We start from the raw sequence: 17,431 nt of genomic DNA on the forward strand, positions 1-17,431 counted from the left end.
AGCCTATCAAAGATGAGTTGTGTACTTCTAAAACTAAGACAAAGATTGGATTATTTATTTTCAAATATACGCTCTAGATCAGTGGTCTCCAACCTTTTTAAGCACAAGATCACTTTCTGAATTTAAGATCAACCCAGAATCTACCTTGCCCGAGGCCCTGCCTGCTCACTCCATTCCCCGCTCCCTCCGCCCCACCCTCACTCACTTTTACCAGGCTAGAGCAGGGGGTTGGGCTGCAGGCTCTGGGCTGGGGCCGAAGGGTTCGGAGTGTGGGACGGGGCTCTGGGCTGAGCCTGGGGCAGGGAGTTGGGGTGCAGGAGTGAGGGGTGCAAGCTCTGGGAGGGAGTTTGGGTGAAGGAGGGGGCTCTGGGCTTGGGACAGAGTGTTGGGGTCCAGGCTCTGGGAGAGACTGCTGGGGCAGACGTGCAGGAGCGGGTGCGAGGTGCAGGCTCCGGCCAGGAGGCCCTTACCACATACAGCTCCCGGTTATGGCACAGCAGGGCTCAGGCAGGCTGCCTGCCTGCCCTGGTCCCATGCTGCTCCCGGAAGCAGCTGGCTGCTGACACGTCTCTGCAGTACCTGGGGGTGTGTGGAGGGCAGTGGGTCTCCATGCACTGCCCACACCACCCCTGCAGCTCCCATTGGCCGGTTCCCAGCCAATGGGAGCTGCTGGGATAGTGCTAGGGTTGGGGACAGCATGCAAGGCCCCCCTCACACACATCCCCCCTCCCAGGGGCCACAGAGACGTGCCAGCAGCCAGCTACTTCCAGAAGCAGCGTGGGGCCAGGGCAGGCAGGCAGGCAGCCTGCCTGAGCCCTGCTGCGCAGCTGGACTTTTAGAGGCCAGAAATCACAATCGATTAGCACAGGCTCCAGGATCGACCGGTTGGTAACCACTGCTCTAGATCAAAAGAAATAATTTTGGGGAAGCTCTATGGCTTGTGTCACACAGGAGGTCAGTCAAGATGATCACAATGGCCTTGGAATCTGTGTTCCTATAAAAAGACACACTGAAAAGTTATTTTTAGGTGAGAAAAACAATGCAGTTATTGTAGCCTCCCAACAATTACCTTTATATTGTTCAGATTAACTTCACCAAGACGAGAGTCATTATCTTTAATCCTTTGCAAACTCTCCTCTACATGTGTGGGATTTGGTGGTTCATCTGAAAATGGTATCATCCTTTCACCTTTTACGGTATCTGAAACATAAGACAAGGAACATGAATCAAAAGAGCCCATCTGTCATAAATATAAAGGGAAGGGTAACCACCTTCCTGTATACAATGCTATAAAATCCCTTCTGGCCAGAGGCAAAACCCTTTCACCTGTAAAGGGTTAAGAAGCGAAGATAACCTCGCTGGCACCTGACCCAAAATGACCAATGAGGGGACAAGATACTTTCAAATCTGGAGGGTGGGGGGGGGGGAAAGCAAAGGGTTTGTCTGTCTGTGCGATGCTTTTGCCGGGAACAGATCAGGAATGCAGCCTCACAACTCCTGTTAAGTTAGTAAGTAATCTAGCTAGAAATGCGTTAGATTTCCTTTTGTTTACTGGCTGGTAAAATAAGCTGTGCTGGATGGAATGTATATTCCTGTTTTTGTGTCTTTTTGTCACTTAAGGTTTTGCTTAGAGGGATTCTTTATGTTTTGAATCAGATTACCCTGTAAGGTATTTACCATCCTGATTTTACAGAGGTGATTATTTTACCTTTTCTTTAATTAAAATTCTTCTTTTAAGAACCTGCTTGATTGTTCATTGTTCTTAAGATCCAAGGGTTTGGGTCTGTGTTCACCTGTACAAATTGGTGAGGATTTTTATCAAGCCTTCCCCAGGAAAAGGGGTGTAGAGCTTGGGGGGATATTTTGGGGGAAGACGTCTCCAAGTGGGCTCTTTCCCTGTTCTTTGTTTAACACGCTTGGTGATGGCAGCATACGGTTCAAGGACAAGGCAAAGTTTGTACCTTGAGGAAGTTTTTAACCTAAGCTGGTAAGAATAAGCTTAGGGGGTCTTTCAAGCAGGTCTCCACATCTGTACCCTAGAGTTCAGAGTGGGGAAGGAATCTTGACACCATCTGACATATTAAGTGTAATAAACGGTACACATTAGTTATTACATCTAGTCAACTAGTCATCTGCCAAAAACTTTTATCCTCTGTCAATCCTGCCAAAAACCAAGAAACATCACACCATGCTGTCCTCTTTTGGCCATACTTTCACACAGTAACTTTTTTTTTTTTTAAAATAAGTCCTTCCGTCACATTCACAACAGGTTTTTGAAAAAACAGATGGGAATTGGATTACAAAAGAAAATATTAAAACCCAGACTCAATCACAAATAAAATACATATTCATTCATTCCACTTTTACAAAAAGTGAGTATATTTTATCTCTTTTTATTAATTTCTACCCTTTCCACAGCTCATCTAACAATTTACATTTTATATACAAGCTTACCTTTGACTTGGAAACGAAATGCTTTTTGTGTATCAAGAATATAAGTGTAACGTATTACACAGTTTATGCTGCAGTAGCAAAATGACTGGATACTTGGTATTGTACACAGGTTTTTATTTAGATCTTGACTATAAATACTCACCTGTGAAGCTTTCATTGCTGACACCATTACTACTTCCTACTATGTCACAGAACTGAGTGTTTGTTATCAAGTTGTGCATTCCCAGGATAGCTGTAAGAGAAGAATTTTACTGTTCCCTGCTGTTTAAATTCAGAATCTGAAGAATATTTGAGAGATTAATAATTGCATCTGGTTGGAAAATGTCAGCTGTTCAATGAAAAGTGTTTGCCATTTTCTTACTAATTCTAATAATTTAAAGACATTGAGAGCTTTTTTACTTCTATTTGGCCTGCCCCTTTTCAAAACAGCCATCAAAATCCCACCAATAGACATCATACACCACAGCCAAGTGTGCAGTTCAACCCACATATATCATTACATTGTTTGCTGCTTTGTCAGTCTAAAGCTAGTTTTACAAGGCATATAGCACCACGTTCCCACATTTGAGGAAGGGATGTAACACACATTTACTCAAAAAAGCTGTCAGTTTGAGGGAAGACCTTGCTTAACCCATTTCTTACTTCTTCAGACCCAAAAAACAATAAAATGGTGAAATATTTTGTATGCGGGGAGATAATTTGTGCAATGCTTTTTCTACAAACCTCCAATGTGTAACATGACATGGTTCAATTTCTAAGACAACTAGATTTCATGCAGCAGTAAAGACTTTCAGGCTTTGCCAGGTTTCAGATGACAAAGATACAGTAATATTTACTACAGAGGATCAGGCTTTTATGAATATGCACAAACACACCCATGCTTCAAAAACTAACCTGCAAGGTCACACAGTTCTGTATCTGTGGCACTTGTCAAAGCTTCCTCCAGTTCTGGATCAAGAGAGACTTTTTCTTCTATGAAAGACTGTACAGGCTTCTGTTTGGGGATAAATATTTTCCCTGTGTGTAGGGGAGAAATAAAGAGTCTGAAATTCCTTTGGATTATATGGTTATTCAGTTTTACTCATCTCACCATATTACACATATACACACACAAGTTTAGTTCTCCAGCCTGAACTACTGCCTTATAAAAACAAGCATGAACCGTCATTAGCTAGAAGACTGAAATCAGCCCACCAAACCCAAGAATGCTAACGGCAAAGGGGCTGATTTGGTCAAGTATGCTGGAATTAATTTCTGCCTAATTTGTTTTTGGAGAGTTGGAGGGTGCGGTGATGGGAAAACAAACATGAAGATCTGGCATTGTAAGTAATGTGGTATCCCAACCATCAATATTCATCTTTTAAAGCAATATAAATATTTGCTAATATTTTGTTTTCCATTTATATTAAGTTTTCTCTACATTCACCTCTCTAGTAGTGCTTCAGGATTTACAGTGACTGACTGACATCACTAACTGCACCAGGAGAGACCACTACCTGGAAGACTTCTAACTTGGACTCATCAGGTAGGACAGATACCAAACCTTGTCTGAAGTTTCAGATTAAAATGTATTCATTTTATTTTTAGTGATACATATTCTGCTTCTGATTTTGGATACAAGGGCTTTAAAATGAAAAAAAAAAAGCCCCTATCTGAGCAGTCCAAATCAAGGGCAACGTACATGAATAGCATCTGAAGAAACTGAAAAGGCAAACTATATTTTTTAGATATTTGCATACCCAAGGATGCTCTTTTCTAAACTGAGGTAGGCCCTGTAGCAGAGTCAATGAAAACACACTAGTTAGAATAAGCAACTAATGATTGCGCACTGGTTTCTCAGTTATTGCAGACAGAAGATGGGAGAAGTTATTTTTAGAGGACATGCAGTATAAACAGTACTCTGGGTAGTTCACATAAAATACATAGTGTACATATATTACATCTATTTTATTTATTAATGTACACTAATATGTACATATATATTACATTTATTACGCATAAAAATACACACCCAAAAGCAATGAGAGCCTTTGGAACCGGACATTTGAGGCTGCAGAGGCTAAAGCTCTCGTTAATATGCCTAATATGACTCTCCACTATTTAATATAGACATTCATTTAAATTTCCTGGAGTTAAGTGAAAAAGGAAACAAACACACTTGAAAACAGAATAGGGATTTGTTACATGCCTTCAGTGATGTTTTCCCCCTTCTAACAAACCTAAAATCACTATTAAAAACTAGTACTAGACTAGATATCGCTAAAATTTATATAAAACTTTACTTTTAAAACTTAAGAGCATATTTCCTTACTACAGAAACAATTATGGAAAAAACAGAAGGGCAATTAATACTGGTAGAATATGGCAAGTGCTAAGCATCCATTCCCCTTCTTTCAGCCCAAAGGAGGGTTTCATTGGGTGGGACTGCTTATTTATGGTTAAGGATACAATTTAGTCATGGAGGACATGGATTCTGTGACTTTACCGGACCTCTGTGACTTTAGCAAGCCTCCCCCCCCCCCTATTATTTTTAGTAAAAGTCAGGGACAGGGAATAAACAAAAATTCACAGAGCTGTGATCTGTCCCTGACTTTTACTAAAAATAACTGACAAAATCTTAACCTTAGTCATTGCTAACTACAAGGTGGAACAGATTGTTTAGTATAAGTAAAAAGAAAAGGAGTACTTGTGGCACCTTAGAGACTAACCAATTTATTTGAGCATGAGCTTTCGTGAGCTACAGCTCACTTCATCGGATGCATACCGTGGAAACTGCAGCAGACTTGTTTCATATTCTCTGTGTATATATAAAGTCTGCTGCAGTTTTCACGGTATGCATCCGATGAAGTGAGCTGTAGCTCACGAAAGCTCATGCTCAAATAAATTGGTTAGTCTCTAAGGTGCCACAAGTACTCCTTTTCTTTTTGCGAATACAGACTAACAGGGCTGTTACTCTGAAACCTTTAGTATAAGTAAAATGAAAAGGAGTACTTGTGGCACCTTAGAGACTAACCAATTTATTAGAGCATAAGCTTTCGTGAGCTACAGCTCACTTCATCAGCTTCAACACGGCTGTTACTCTGAAACCTGTCGTTTAGTATAAGTAGTTAATGCATATTTCAAGGGACCATTCAAGGTGAAGTGGCCCATTAACACCTCCAGTCACAGGCAGAAAAGGAAGGGGGCAGGGGAGGAAAAAAGCAGTTTGGAGGAGGAGGGGTTGTTAGGGGGTTACAGATTGTTGTAATACACCATAAACCCGTCAAATCTAGTGCATCTTTCAGTCACTCTTTTTGCAAAGGACATTAGGTCCTTTGCAAGTGCTACAATACTATTCACATTAACATTCAAACTTAGAACTTAGTTAGGACCATTTCAATACTATTAAGTAACCCCACCATAAAATCTCAATTCCACATCAGCAATATGTGCCTAATTCAATATTCTCATCTAAAACATTCTCTCTTTCAGATTCCTCAGTCATGCTGGCTAGTCCCAGCTCCACTGTGACAGCCCATCGTGCACCAGGGGCAGGCTAGGTAGGTCACAAGCCAAGCATCCAAGATATTTTCCTCATTTTGAATATAAATATTTGTAACTTGCTGTTTGGAATGAGATTAAGTTTAGACTTTTTAAATACCTCAGTGACATGGGATTTTATTGGTGTTTTTTTTATTTGAATTGTGGGATGTTTAAAAAACTTGGGTTTTAAAATTCAGAATCTCATGCATGAAGACAGAATCCACATGCTACAGTGAACACAGGCAGCAATAAAATGCCCACGAATGATTATGGTTGTTTGTTGTGCTCTCTATAATGCACTGATGCACCACCACAGCAACAGATTAAGAGCCGTCTATTGATTTTTGGTTTTCCTCCACATACATGTAGTTGGTATAACAAGGCACCCTAAGCTACAAACAAACCAGTGCCAGCATCATGAAGCATTTTCATTTCTAAGTATTCTCATTTTGGGGAGTTGTACAATAGGGAACATTAACTCATGGGATGTTCTGTGCACATCTGAAAGGAGACAGCAAACCTATTTTCTTACACTACTGTACTGAATATAGTCATGATATAGTAGTTGATAATGCACTCCTCCTGGCTCCTTTATAGATGCCATGTGATCCTTGATGCCCACAGAGCAATCAAGAAAAAGTGATGTTACACTCCTGATTCATGCTGAACAGAACCTTGGAATGAATGGGAGATTAGGGGGAATTAAGTGATATCTGATGTTGTAAAAGCGTTGATTTGATTTTTGTCAGCATCACATGCTGAGAACCAAAATGATTGTCTGTTAATACCCTATCTACTAATAAATATTAATATATGGGAAAACGTGTCACTTGCTTGGTCACGTTTTTAAGTAACCATCCAGGGCAGGATATGCAGGATTTTATAGAGTATTTGGTATCTATTGTTGCAGTTATTTTGTATAAATAATTTTAATTAAGATGAGGCACTTGGTAACATTTACAGATTGGTAAATAAGCCTCAGAACATCAGAACCCAAAAGGGAAAAAAAAAACCCTGAAAACTGAAAGGAGGTAAAGTTTTGTTTTCTAAGTAACTGCAGGCTTGTTAAAGAAGTGAATGCATAAGCATGTCACATTTGATCTGCAGAGTCAGTGGGTTTCCTGTTCATTTCCCCTTCCCCACATATTAAGTGGGCTTTTCCTGTGAACTGTGACTTCCTGCTAAAAACCCACAATCCCCAGGGCACCTCAGGACTTCATGCAATTTTTGAACCGGTTTTATCAGCACAAAAGTCCATATTTATACAGATAAGGTGATAAATAGTTGTATAAGTTTGTTTCAAAGTTTTAATTCTGCATATTCTGAAACTGCCAGTACAGATTGTTCCTCTGACAATCTTCCCATTGGACTCTATCATAAGACTCGAAGTCAGCGCTCTCATCTACTTTTTAAGATCAGGAGGCAGGGATTTGAGCTAAATGGAAGAAAAGTGGGCAAAGGTTTGTGAGATGGTACAGCTTTGTGGGGATGAGTGTACATTTCTCTGTCTAGTAAGTTCAGAAAGTGCGCTTTAATAAAGTTATCAAATGAAGGAGTCAAACACTGGCTTCTGCTGGATATATTTTTGTTAGTAGGTCTTTAGAGCAAAGCTAGAAATTGTACTTGTGAAGGAGCTGTGAGAGCACCATAAAAGGGAGGGGAGGGTCCACAGGTGCCCAAACTGCGGCCCCGCCCCTCCCCTGCCCCTGGGCTGCCCTTCCTCCAAGACCCTGCCCTTCCCCCATCACTCACTCTTACAGTCGGTAAAAAGTAAGGGGGGGCCATAGCCTCCTGATCCCCCGTTTCAGCGCCCCTGCATGTGTGTGATCAACCTTCGGTTAGTTTATCATTTAAGTCACAGTTTCTCAAACTTACATAGTTTAGATCACTTCTTACCAGAGCTGGTTTTATGGCACATTCATGAATGCATAACATCCCTGTGGCAACTACAGCAAACGTTGCCATGATAAGTAATGTAAGGAATGGATGTTTAGCTGCCTTTAATGCAGTAAGCATGGTGATTCCCTCCCGACCCCCCAGCTTTGGCTCTTTATTTCATCTCCCCTTCTGCTTCTCATAGCTAGAGGCAGAGGAGGAGGGAGTCCAGCATGGGGCGACCAGCTACCTTTCCACAGATCCCCTGGAAGTGCTTTGTGCACCACAGCCTAGGAACCCGTTTAAGAGGAGGAGGATGTCAGAGAGGAAGGAAGAAGATGGTGGTCTCTCTCACAGGATGAAATTCACTCTAGCAGAGGGCCTGCTGAAGACTCTCTATGCCTCTTGTGTCTCACTTGAGCCCTTTAGGGTAACCTGCAAACTAGGTGTGGGAGGAATAGGAAAGTAGAGACATTTTTGTGAAAAACAAAAACTGTTTTTATAAATTAAAAATGTGCCTGGTTGGTCTGGTAAAAAAAAATACAAAAATTGAGAGGTCAGAGAGTGAGGACTACTGCACCCGCCCTTTACTTGCAGCCTCAGGCTTCTTCCTTACTCTTCAGCACTTGCTGAGGCAGCAGCAAACAGTTTTTAAAGCAGTTCTAACATTGTTAGGCCCAGTCCAATCCATCTGGCTTAACTCTGCTAGAAGCAGTTTTGGGTGTAACCCAGGTAGAGGACTTGTGTAGATAGAGCCTTTGTGAGAACGTTTCCAACAAACGTCATCTCACCAAGACCAGTCATCATGTCTGTTCACTTGTATATTGCACATGTGAAAGCAGCTTAATTTTTCAGGTAATGAGCAAATACTTCAAGACAATTTAGTGTCTTGTTCAGTTACTTCAAGGATAAGACCTCTGTATCTTAGGAAACAATGATCTAACTAGAGGCTCACTGCCAAGAGAGCTATGGGGATATTTTTCTCTTTATACACGCACACTAACACAAGCACTTTTAAAAAGTCACATCTGCACATCAGCCCATGAGGGCTATGAAAACCATTTGTTTGACTATCTGGGAACATTCCATTTTTTAAGGGTTTGATCACATGACGAAATGTGACAGACTTTACTTATTTGGAAACCACGGGATACTTCAGAATTTAATAAACAACATGATATAAAAAAAGGAAGATTACAGAAATGGTTAGTATTTGACCACCACTGAAATACTTATTTATCTTGCAACAAAGCCCATTGCCAACTGTGTCCACATATCTATTCTATAGTCGATACGGGGACACCATCATAGGGCCTAAATCACATCAGCCACACTATCAGAGGCTTGTTCACCTGCACATCTACCAATGTGATATATGCCATCATGTGCCAGCAATGCCCCTCTGCCATGTACATTGGTCAAACTGGACAGTCTCTACGTAAAAGAATAAATGGACACAAATCAGACGTCAAGAATTATAACATTCAAAAATCAGTCGGAGAACACTTCACTCTCTTTGGTCACTTGATTACGGACCTAAAAGTGGCAATTCTTCAACAAAAAAAACCTTCAAAAACAGACTCCAATGAGAGACTGCTGAATTGGAATTAATTCACAAACTGGATACAATTAACTTAGGCTTGAATAGACACTGAGTGGATGGGTCATTATACAAAATGAAACTATTTCCCCATGTTTATTTCCCGCCCCCCTCCCTGGCTGTTCCTCAAACCCTCTTGTCAACTGCTGGAAATGGCCCACCTTGATCATCGCTACAAAAGGTCCCCCCACCCCGCTCTCCTGCTGGTAATAGCTCACCTTACCTGATCACTCTCATTACAGTGTGTATGGTAACACCCATTGCTTCATGTTCTCTGTGTACATAAATCTCCCGACTGTATTTTCCACTAAATGCATCCAATGAAGTGAACTGTAGCTCACAAAAGCTTATGCTCAAATAAATTGGTTAGTCTCTACGGTGCCACAAGTCGTCCTTTTCTTTTTGCAGATACAAACTAACAAGGCTACTACTCTGAAACCTTATTTAGATTGATCAATCTATTTTGTTTGCTTCCTGCCATTGCATTTAGGATCAGTTGTAACCCAAACTTTCCAGGCTACAGAATGTACTTTGACTTCCCCACGCCTTCTAATCTCATTTTATGTACTATGATTCTATGCATGGTGGCAACTAGTCTAGGTTTCAACAGACATGCTATACTGCCTCTGGCTTTTAATAAATACAGTATTGTGTTGATCAGTACTCACATGTGTCCACCATATTAAAACAGGTTTCACAGTAGCAGCCGTGTTAGTCTGTATTCGCAAAAAGAAAAGGAGTACTTTGGCACCTTAGAGACTAACCAATTTATTTGAGCATAAGCTTTCATGAGCTACAGCTCACTTAGCTCACGAAAGCTTATGCTCAAATAAATTGGTTAGTCTCTACGGTGCCACAAGTACTCCTTTTCTTTTTTCATTGAAGTTAGTGGTAATTGACAAACTGCACATCAAGATGATTGGACTCCAAATCAATTTCATTGTATACTAATCCTGGGACCAAAGCATCTATTGGGAACAGAGGACAAGTGAGTAGTATTTACTCTCTGTCCTAATGATTCCTTGCAGAACAAAAAAAATAAGGGTAATAAAACTGAACATATCTTCATGCCCTTCAAGATTAAATATTTCACCAAATCAACATTCAAGATTGTATCCACCATTTTCCTTTATTTTAATAACGGAGAAATGCTTTGGCTCGTCAACCCACTCTTGTACTCATCTTTTGAGCACAAATGAATGCCAGCTTTGTAAAATACAGGTGATAAATCTTTTCCTCACAGAGCCATGGGGCATTCAGAAACAATATTTACTACATATTCTTCATTAGAATAAAATTCTGAAAGGCACTTGTATAGTTTTTCCAATTCCCAGCTATATAAATCCATTTTCTCATGCTAGCTTTCATGTAAACGTGTCTTGCAATACAACAGCACTTAACCAAGTGTCAATTTGTTAAACTTTCACCTCCTCTTAAACTCAAAGCATCTTTAGGCATGTAACTTCACCTCACAATACCACTGTCCCCCTCCCACACCCCCTTTAACCTCTCACATTTCACAGAATAGTTCCCTAAATTTCCTTTAAAGACTAGCCATTTGTCTGAAAGACAAAATTGGGTATAATTGCAATTGGGGGAATTCCTGCAGAATAATTCTTGATGCTAAAAAGGCCAACAGTAAGTTTAAATCAACTTAAGCCAAGTGACCTGGGTCAATCCAGATAAATAATGCATACAGCTAAAGTTTTTAGTCCAACATATTTACTGTTATGTTAAAGCAGAAACAATGTTTTATGACCAGTCAATCCATGAGGTGAAGAAGCCATAGTAAGAATGCAGTGTGTGGGGAGGTGATGGGAGGGAAGGACTAGAAAAGTGTAACACTTTTGAGATGCAAAGCCTAACTTACAAAATATTAGCTAAATATTAAGTAAGACCATAGCACCTTCCACATGATGATTTCAGAGGGAATACAAGCATTAATAAATTAATCTTCACATCACCCTATGCGGTTAGGCAAGTATCACATTTCACCGTTAGGGAAGCAGGCAATGAGAGGTTAAGTGGCTTGCCCAAAAACACACTGGTTTCAGAGCCAGGAATAAAACCCAGATCTCCTTACTCCCAGCCTTGAGCTTTTGCCTTTTTGCAGGGAGACACACGGCTACTTGTTCTGAAGTTACTGCAGCTTTTTAAAGTGACACTTCCTGGAAGAAAAATGTGTTACATCAATCTTTTGCCTGAATTATTTCTTCAGGCAACAATGGCTTATTGTATGTTTCAAAACTTAATCAGAACAGTATGTGACTTTCAAGTTCTTAAAACTGGTTGAAAACAAAGTCGTTTTTTTAGAAGGGGTGGGTGTTTGATAGTACGCTTTTAGAAACAGAGCCAAGCACTAGAAAGAGTATACTGTACTCATTTTACATATGATTTGTTATGCTTCACACTTCTATAGTCCTGTTTCTCCCATTACCACCAAGTGCTTCACAATACGATTTCAAGCTCATCAAGTTTCACAAGACAATGAGGTAGCTAAAGGTACTAAACTGTAGTGGAATCGTGACATGTTACAACCCTGGGGTTAATCATGCAGTTGTTTAACAGTGCACGTCAACCCTAAATTATTTCAGACACAAGTGAAGAACACCATATTCAATTCAAACAGCAGGGGAATTTAGGCAGGCAGAGTGTAAGTTACCAGGGTCTGTGCGTGGCCAGGACATTGTATTTAACGTCTCCCATCATATACTACTCGAATAATCTCAAGTGCTCAGGACCAGCACAGAAGCCCCCCAACATCATGTTGAACATCAGTTCAGAACTGACTCCAGATTGAAATGGTATTGGTGAACCACTGAGTGGACACATGTTCCCTGCACAGTCCTGATTAGCTTACGAGATCCACTAGGATTACAGCACAAGGTGGGATCATTAAAATAAGTATCCCATAGAAAATAGGCTTTTTGTAAAGTTTCCTATAATCAAGGTAGCTGATTGGCGAAGGTAAAGAAGATTTATATAAATCAAGAGGTGGGCAAACTATGGCCCGCGGGCCACATCCGGCCCGCAGGACCTTCCCACCTGGCCCCTGAGCTCCTGGCCAGGGAGGCTCGCCCATGGCCCCTCCCCCCTGCAGCCTCAGCTCGCTCCGCTGCTGGCACAATGCTCTGGGTGGCGGGGCTGTGAGCTCCTGGGGCAGGGCAGCTGCAGAGCCCGGTCTGACCCGGTGCTCTGGGTGGCGGGGCTGTGAGCTCCTGGGGCAGGGCAGCTGCAGAGCCCGGTCTGACCCGGTGCTCTGGGTGGCGGGGCTGTGAGCTCCTGGGGCAGGGCAGCTGCAGAGCCCGGTCTGACCCGGTGCTCGGGGCTGTGCGGTGGCGGCGTGGCCCGGCTCCAGCCAGGTGGCGCGGCTGTAGCACCGCCAGCCACCAGTGCTCCAGACAGTGCGGTAAGGGGGCATGGAGCAGGGGGGTTGGATAGAGGGCAGGGGAGTTCAGGGTGGTGGTCAGAGGACGCAAGTCTGGATAGGGGTCAGGGCAGGAACAGGGGGTTGAATGGGGGCAGGGGTCCCGGGGGGGGGAGGAACCAATGGGGGGGAGGTTGGATGGGGCAGCAGGGGTGACTGGATGGGGCAGGGGTCCCGGGGGCCAGTCAGGAATGAGAGGAGGGGTTGGATGGGGCAGCAGGGGGCAGTTAGGGGTGGGGGGCGGATAGGAGGTGGGGGTCAGGTCACAACCCCCTCCCCTAACCGGCCCTCCATACAATTTCTGAAACTCAATGTGGCCCTCAGGCCAAAAAGTTTGCCCGCCCCTGTAAAACAGGATAGGTGTGGTTTGTATTTTTGGGAGGAGAGAGAACTGGATAGATTTCCCATCTAATTAAGTAAAAATTCAGAGAGTTAGCCATAAGACTCAGACCAGTTTCTATTCTATTGTATTTGGTAGTAAAGTCTCTGTCCCAACAAAACTGCACATAGGGAAGCAGAAGCAGCCCAAATCAGAATTTATTCTAGCTAGTTTAGATTCCTGGTAAAAATATAAGCTTGAACACACATTAGACAAGAATGATTTGTCACAAGATGCGTGGGAAACATTGTCAAGCTAGGTTAACTGAACAGCTAAGCAAGATTCCCATTCCTCACCACTCCACTTTCCACCTATTCAGACTGAGTTCACCGAAGTTTTAAGTTTGTCTGTTACACTGAGGGCTCGTCTACACTGGCACTTTACAGCACTGCAACTTTCTCGCTCTGGGGCGTGAAAAAACACTCCTCTGAGTGCAGCAAGTTTTAGCACTGTAAAGCGCAAGTATAGACAGTGCACCAGCGCTGGATGCTGTGCTCCCAGCACTGGTAGCTATACCCCTCGTGAAGGTGGGGTTTTTTTTAGAGTGCTGGGAAGATCAGGGAAGAGTTTCTGAAAAATCAGGTTCCCTTAAAGTCTCAGGCTGTGCACCCAAAAATTAATGTATCTGAAGTCAGACAACTTTTTGAAAATCTCAGTTGAAGTGGGGCAGCAAGCTAAGGTTGAATTTTGACAGTCAGCACCACTCCCACGCAAGAAAAAAAACCTCATCCCCCCTCCCCCCCACCCCCGCATCATAAAACCAGAGCTGGAGGGTGGGGGTCTGGAGAAAGGAGTAACAAAGAATTATGCTGTCTAAGATGTGCATAAAATTCCTCACTACTATACACTGCAAAAATTCTGTTTTCATAGCTCTCATTTTGTTGAAAAGTGCCTAGTTTCACTTTTTACAATATTTTTAATATATTCTTTCCATTTACTCCTTTTTTAAATTAAACTTTTCCTTTAGTATTCAAGGAAAAAGATAAGGAAGGTTATTAAATAAGAACACACTCTTTAGGAGTGAAGGGATCTTTAATGGCTACGCTGGCATGACACTGCTATATCTGAACAGCTTATTGCCACTAGTAATACTTCATTCCATAAAGGAAGTGACATTTGATCTTTATTCACTATGATTTATACTACAGCTGGATCCTTCTATTTTCCAGAATTAATCGCATGGCTTTGGTCTACAAAGCTGATAACAAGAAAGCCAGAGGAACTTTAGAAGGCATTCCCCTAGCTGAGTGAAACCATATTTAAAACATCTTCTCCAGACCAGCAAGAGCTGGGAAATCTGAGAAGGCAGAGTTATCAGGCTGGGTGGTAAGTGGAGTAAAGAGAATCGAGCATTACTTTTATTACTCTCTTAGATCCTTCCAGCCAAACTAAGGACTGCTTCCACGAGGTCCAGAGGCAGCCATGTCTAACCTTTCTCAGCTAGACTAGAAACAAGGCCTTTAGGGAAAGGAAACCCAGAGGACTTCTCTCACAGTCACCTTTTACCCTTAAACTGTTTGCACTATGTGCTGGGAAACCTTACTAAGGTTAGAAACACAGAACAAGATAGGTTAAATAGCACACTAAAGACCCAAATACAGGCCAGTAGAAGCAGAAGAGGGTGTGGTTGTTGTAGTTGCAGGTATTATATATGAAAATATTCACCCAAATGTCTGCATCTAATTGCTATGCGCAATCAATAATTGCATATGCAAATTAAGCAGATTAATGTACAGAAAAGCCTGAAAATCCAGAACCAGCTGTTCATTCACCAACAGATAAGCTAGAGTCTAGTGTTTTGAACCAATGAGTACAAGATACAGTTGAAAAACAGAGCCTGAAGGCACCAAATAGTAGGACAGGAACTCCCCCACCCCCAAAAAGGAAAATATTGAATTAATTGAAGTCCATTGATTCCTTCCAACATAATCATAATTTATAAATGTATGAATGGGGACAGATTGACAGGCTCAATTTTAAATCTGGGCCAGGGAAGAAACTGTTCCATAAGGACAGAACCACAGAGCTGTTAATCAAAATCTTGGTTTTTTTTTAAAAAAACCCTAATTATTATTTCAGTTCCAGAGGCTTTATGAGTAAGTAGCATTTCTGAATAGACTTTCACATTAGCCATTACGTTTTTTCTTACATTTTCACCTTTTTTTCACTTACATTTGTTTGACAATAGTGATTTGTAGCCAAGCTTTAGAAGTATCAGAAACACTTGAAAACTTACTTTGATTCTAAATCATGCTCCAGGACAGAGACTCTTGGACATTTTCTTAAATTATTGGGAAGCAGAGTTGATTTACAGTGAAATTTTCTTCACTATCTCCAAGTGCTATATCCTATTTGACTGTACACACATAATTATGCGAGTAGGAATGATTAGATACCAGAATCAGCTTTGAGCATGTGTATGCATATATAAAATCATATACACTTATTATATGGACTGCAGATACGTGTTTTCATCTGCAACATTTTCTTTGTGGTGTAAGCATGTCTTGTGTTGTGTCTTTTTTTAAAGCATTCCCAATAAAATTCCAACCCAACACACTTTCCTAAAATGCAGAGTAACAGCAAGTACTAAAAATATTTTTAAACCAGAAACTTGAATCACTAATAGAGTACAAATGGGGCACGAACCTTCTCATAATACAATTTCATGGGTAAAAAATTTAAATTTGCTCTGGGCCATTTTTCTGCTAGGAATCCTACCATATCATCTGGGATTGGAAGGCAATAATGCCTTTTGCTGTACTGGGCTCCAAGCTGTAGAAAAGCTTTGCCTTTTAAATCAGTCACAGCCATCCCTCATTTTTACTGCTATCCAATCTCTTCAATGCCAGGTGGCTTTTAGTAAGACCACTAGCGGCCCTCCTATTTACATTCTTTCTTCTCTCTCCCCACCGCCATGATGGACCCCTCTACTGCTTCTCCAGTGTTATAAGTGTGGCTTTATTTGTAATATATACAGTTTATTACTCTACAATACATGTACATTTTCAAACACCTTTCCAAGGTAAGAATTCCTGTTTTAGAGATAGGGGAAGCAGAAAGCAGTTCCCAACAGATAAGTGGGAGGCCTGGAACCTGAATTCAGGACTTCCTAGCTCCTGATATTGTGCTTAGTCCACTAGATCATGTTGCTTCAATGGAATTTTCTTGTTATATTCCAACGTAATACCAAATTATTAATGGGATTGTCCATAAGCAATTCTCTGGAGCACTAGTGGTATAAGCTACCGGAGCATTTCCAACTACTGACAGGGAGAATGACACTTCAAATAAACTGGCTGAGGGGAGTTGCTGGCTATTCTACCCAAAGAAGAATGTCAAAACAGCCCACGCATCACACCAGTAAAGTCCATTCCTGAATGGGTGTCAACATGCTGGCTAAGGACATTCTTACCTTTCTTTTCCCCTGTAAAAGGAACAAAATCCTCCCTGTCTTCTTGTTCCAGTGCTTCCTTCTCCAAATAAGCAAGGAGTCCCTCTCTGTCAAAAGCACCTGAGGCCTTTTTAGTAGTCTGATCTTTCTGTCGGAAGCCTGCTGGCAAAAGTGCATTCTACAAAACAAAAGGAATAACTATGACAAAGCTTCAAAAGTCCTGGTATACAAGTTGTCAGCTTCAATTCAGTCTTTTTGAAAATCAAATTCATTCTATTCTACTTTTCAGAAAATCTTGAACCTCCCTCCAATATTTATTTTTGGAGTCCAGGTCTACATACAATGGATTGCATATTGTGCATTATTAGTGTTTTTAAGAAACTAAAACAGTTAAGATTGAGGGGTACCAGAGCTTCTAGACCACGGATCGGCAACCTTTGGCCCGCAGCCTGCCAGGGTAAGCCCCCTGGCGGGCCGGGCCGGTTTGTTTACCTGCCGCATTCGCAGGTTCAGCCGATCGCTCCAGGCCAATAGGGGCTGTGGGAAGTGGCAGCCAGCACATCCCTTGGCCCGTGCCGCTTCCCGTAGCCCCCACTGGCCTGGGACGGCAAACCACGGACAGTGGGAACTGCAATCAGCTGAACCTGTGGATGCGGCAGGTAAACAAACTGACCCAGCCTGCCATGGGGCTTACCGTGGTGGGCCGCATGCCAAAAGTTGCCGATCCCTGTTCTAGACTCACACAGTAGTTATTTCACATTTCCTTTTCAATATGCATGC

The 17,431-nt window shown here is 41.9% G+C and overlaps 1 protein-coding gene across 3 annotated transcripts in view; it reads right to left on the bottom strand.

Annotated features, from left to right (window-relative positions):
• The window catches only part of LOC140894935 (tropomodulin-3-like), a 43,394-nt gene that overhangs the window by 11,629 nt on the left and 14,334 nt on the right, over positions 1 to 17,431 (bottom strand). For all 3 annotated transcript variants that reach the window (XM_073303864.1, XM_073303861.1, XM_073303862.1), the window contains exons 3-6: positions 16,673 to 16,829; positions 3,349 to 3,471; positions 2,597 to 2,686; positions 1,070 to 1,200 (exon numbers count right to left, since the gene is read on the bottom strand). In XM_073303864.1, coding sequence (XP_073159965.1) covers positions 1,070 to 1,200; positions 2,597 to 2,686; positions 3,349 to 3,471; positions 16,673 to 16,829 — 501 coding nt within the window. The remainder of the gene's footprint in view (positions 1 to 1,069; positions 1,201 to 2,596; positions 2,687 to 3,348; positions 3,472 to 16,672; positions 16,830 to 17,431) is intronic.

Source organism: Lepidochelys kempii, chromosome 10 (genome assembly GCF_965140265.1).
Source record: "Lepidochelys kempii isolate rLepKem1 chromosome 10, rLepKem1.hap2, whole genome shotgun sequence".
Lineage (NCBI taxonomy): Eukaryota > Metazoa > Chordata > Testudines > Cheloniidae > Lepidochelys > Lepidochelys kempii.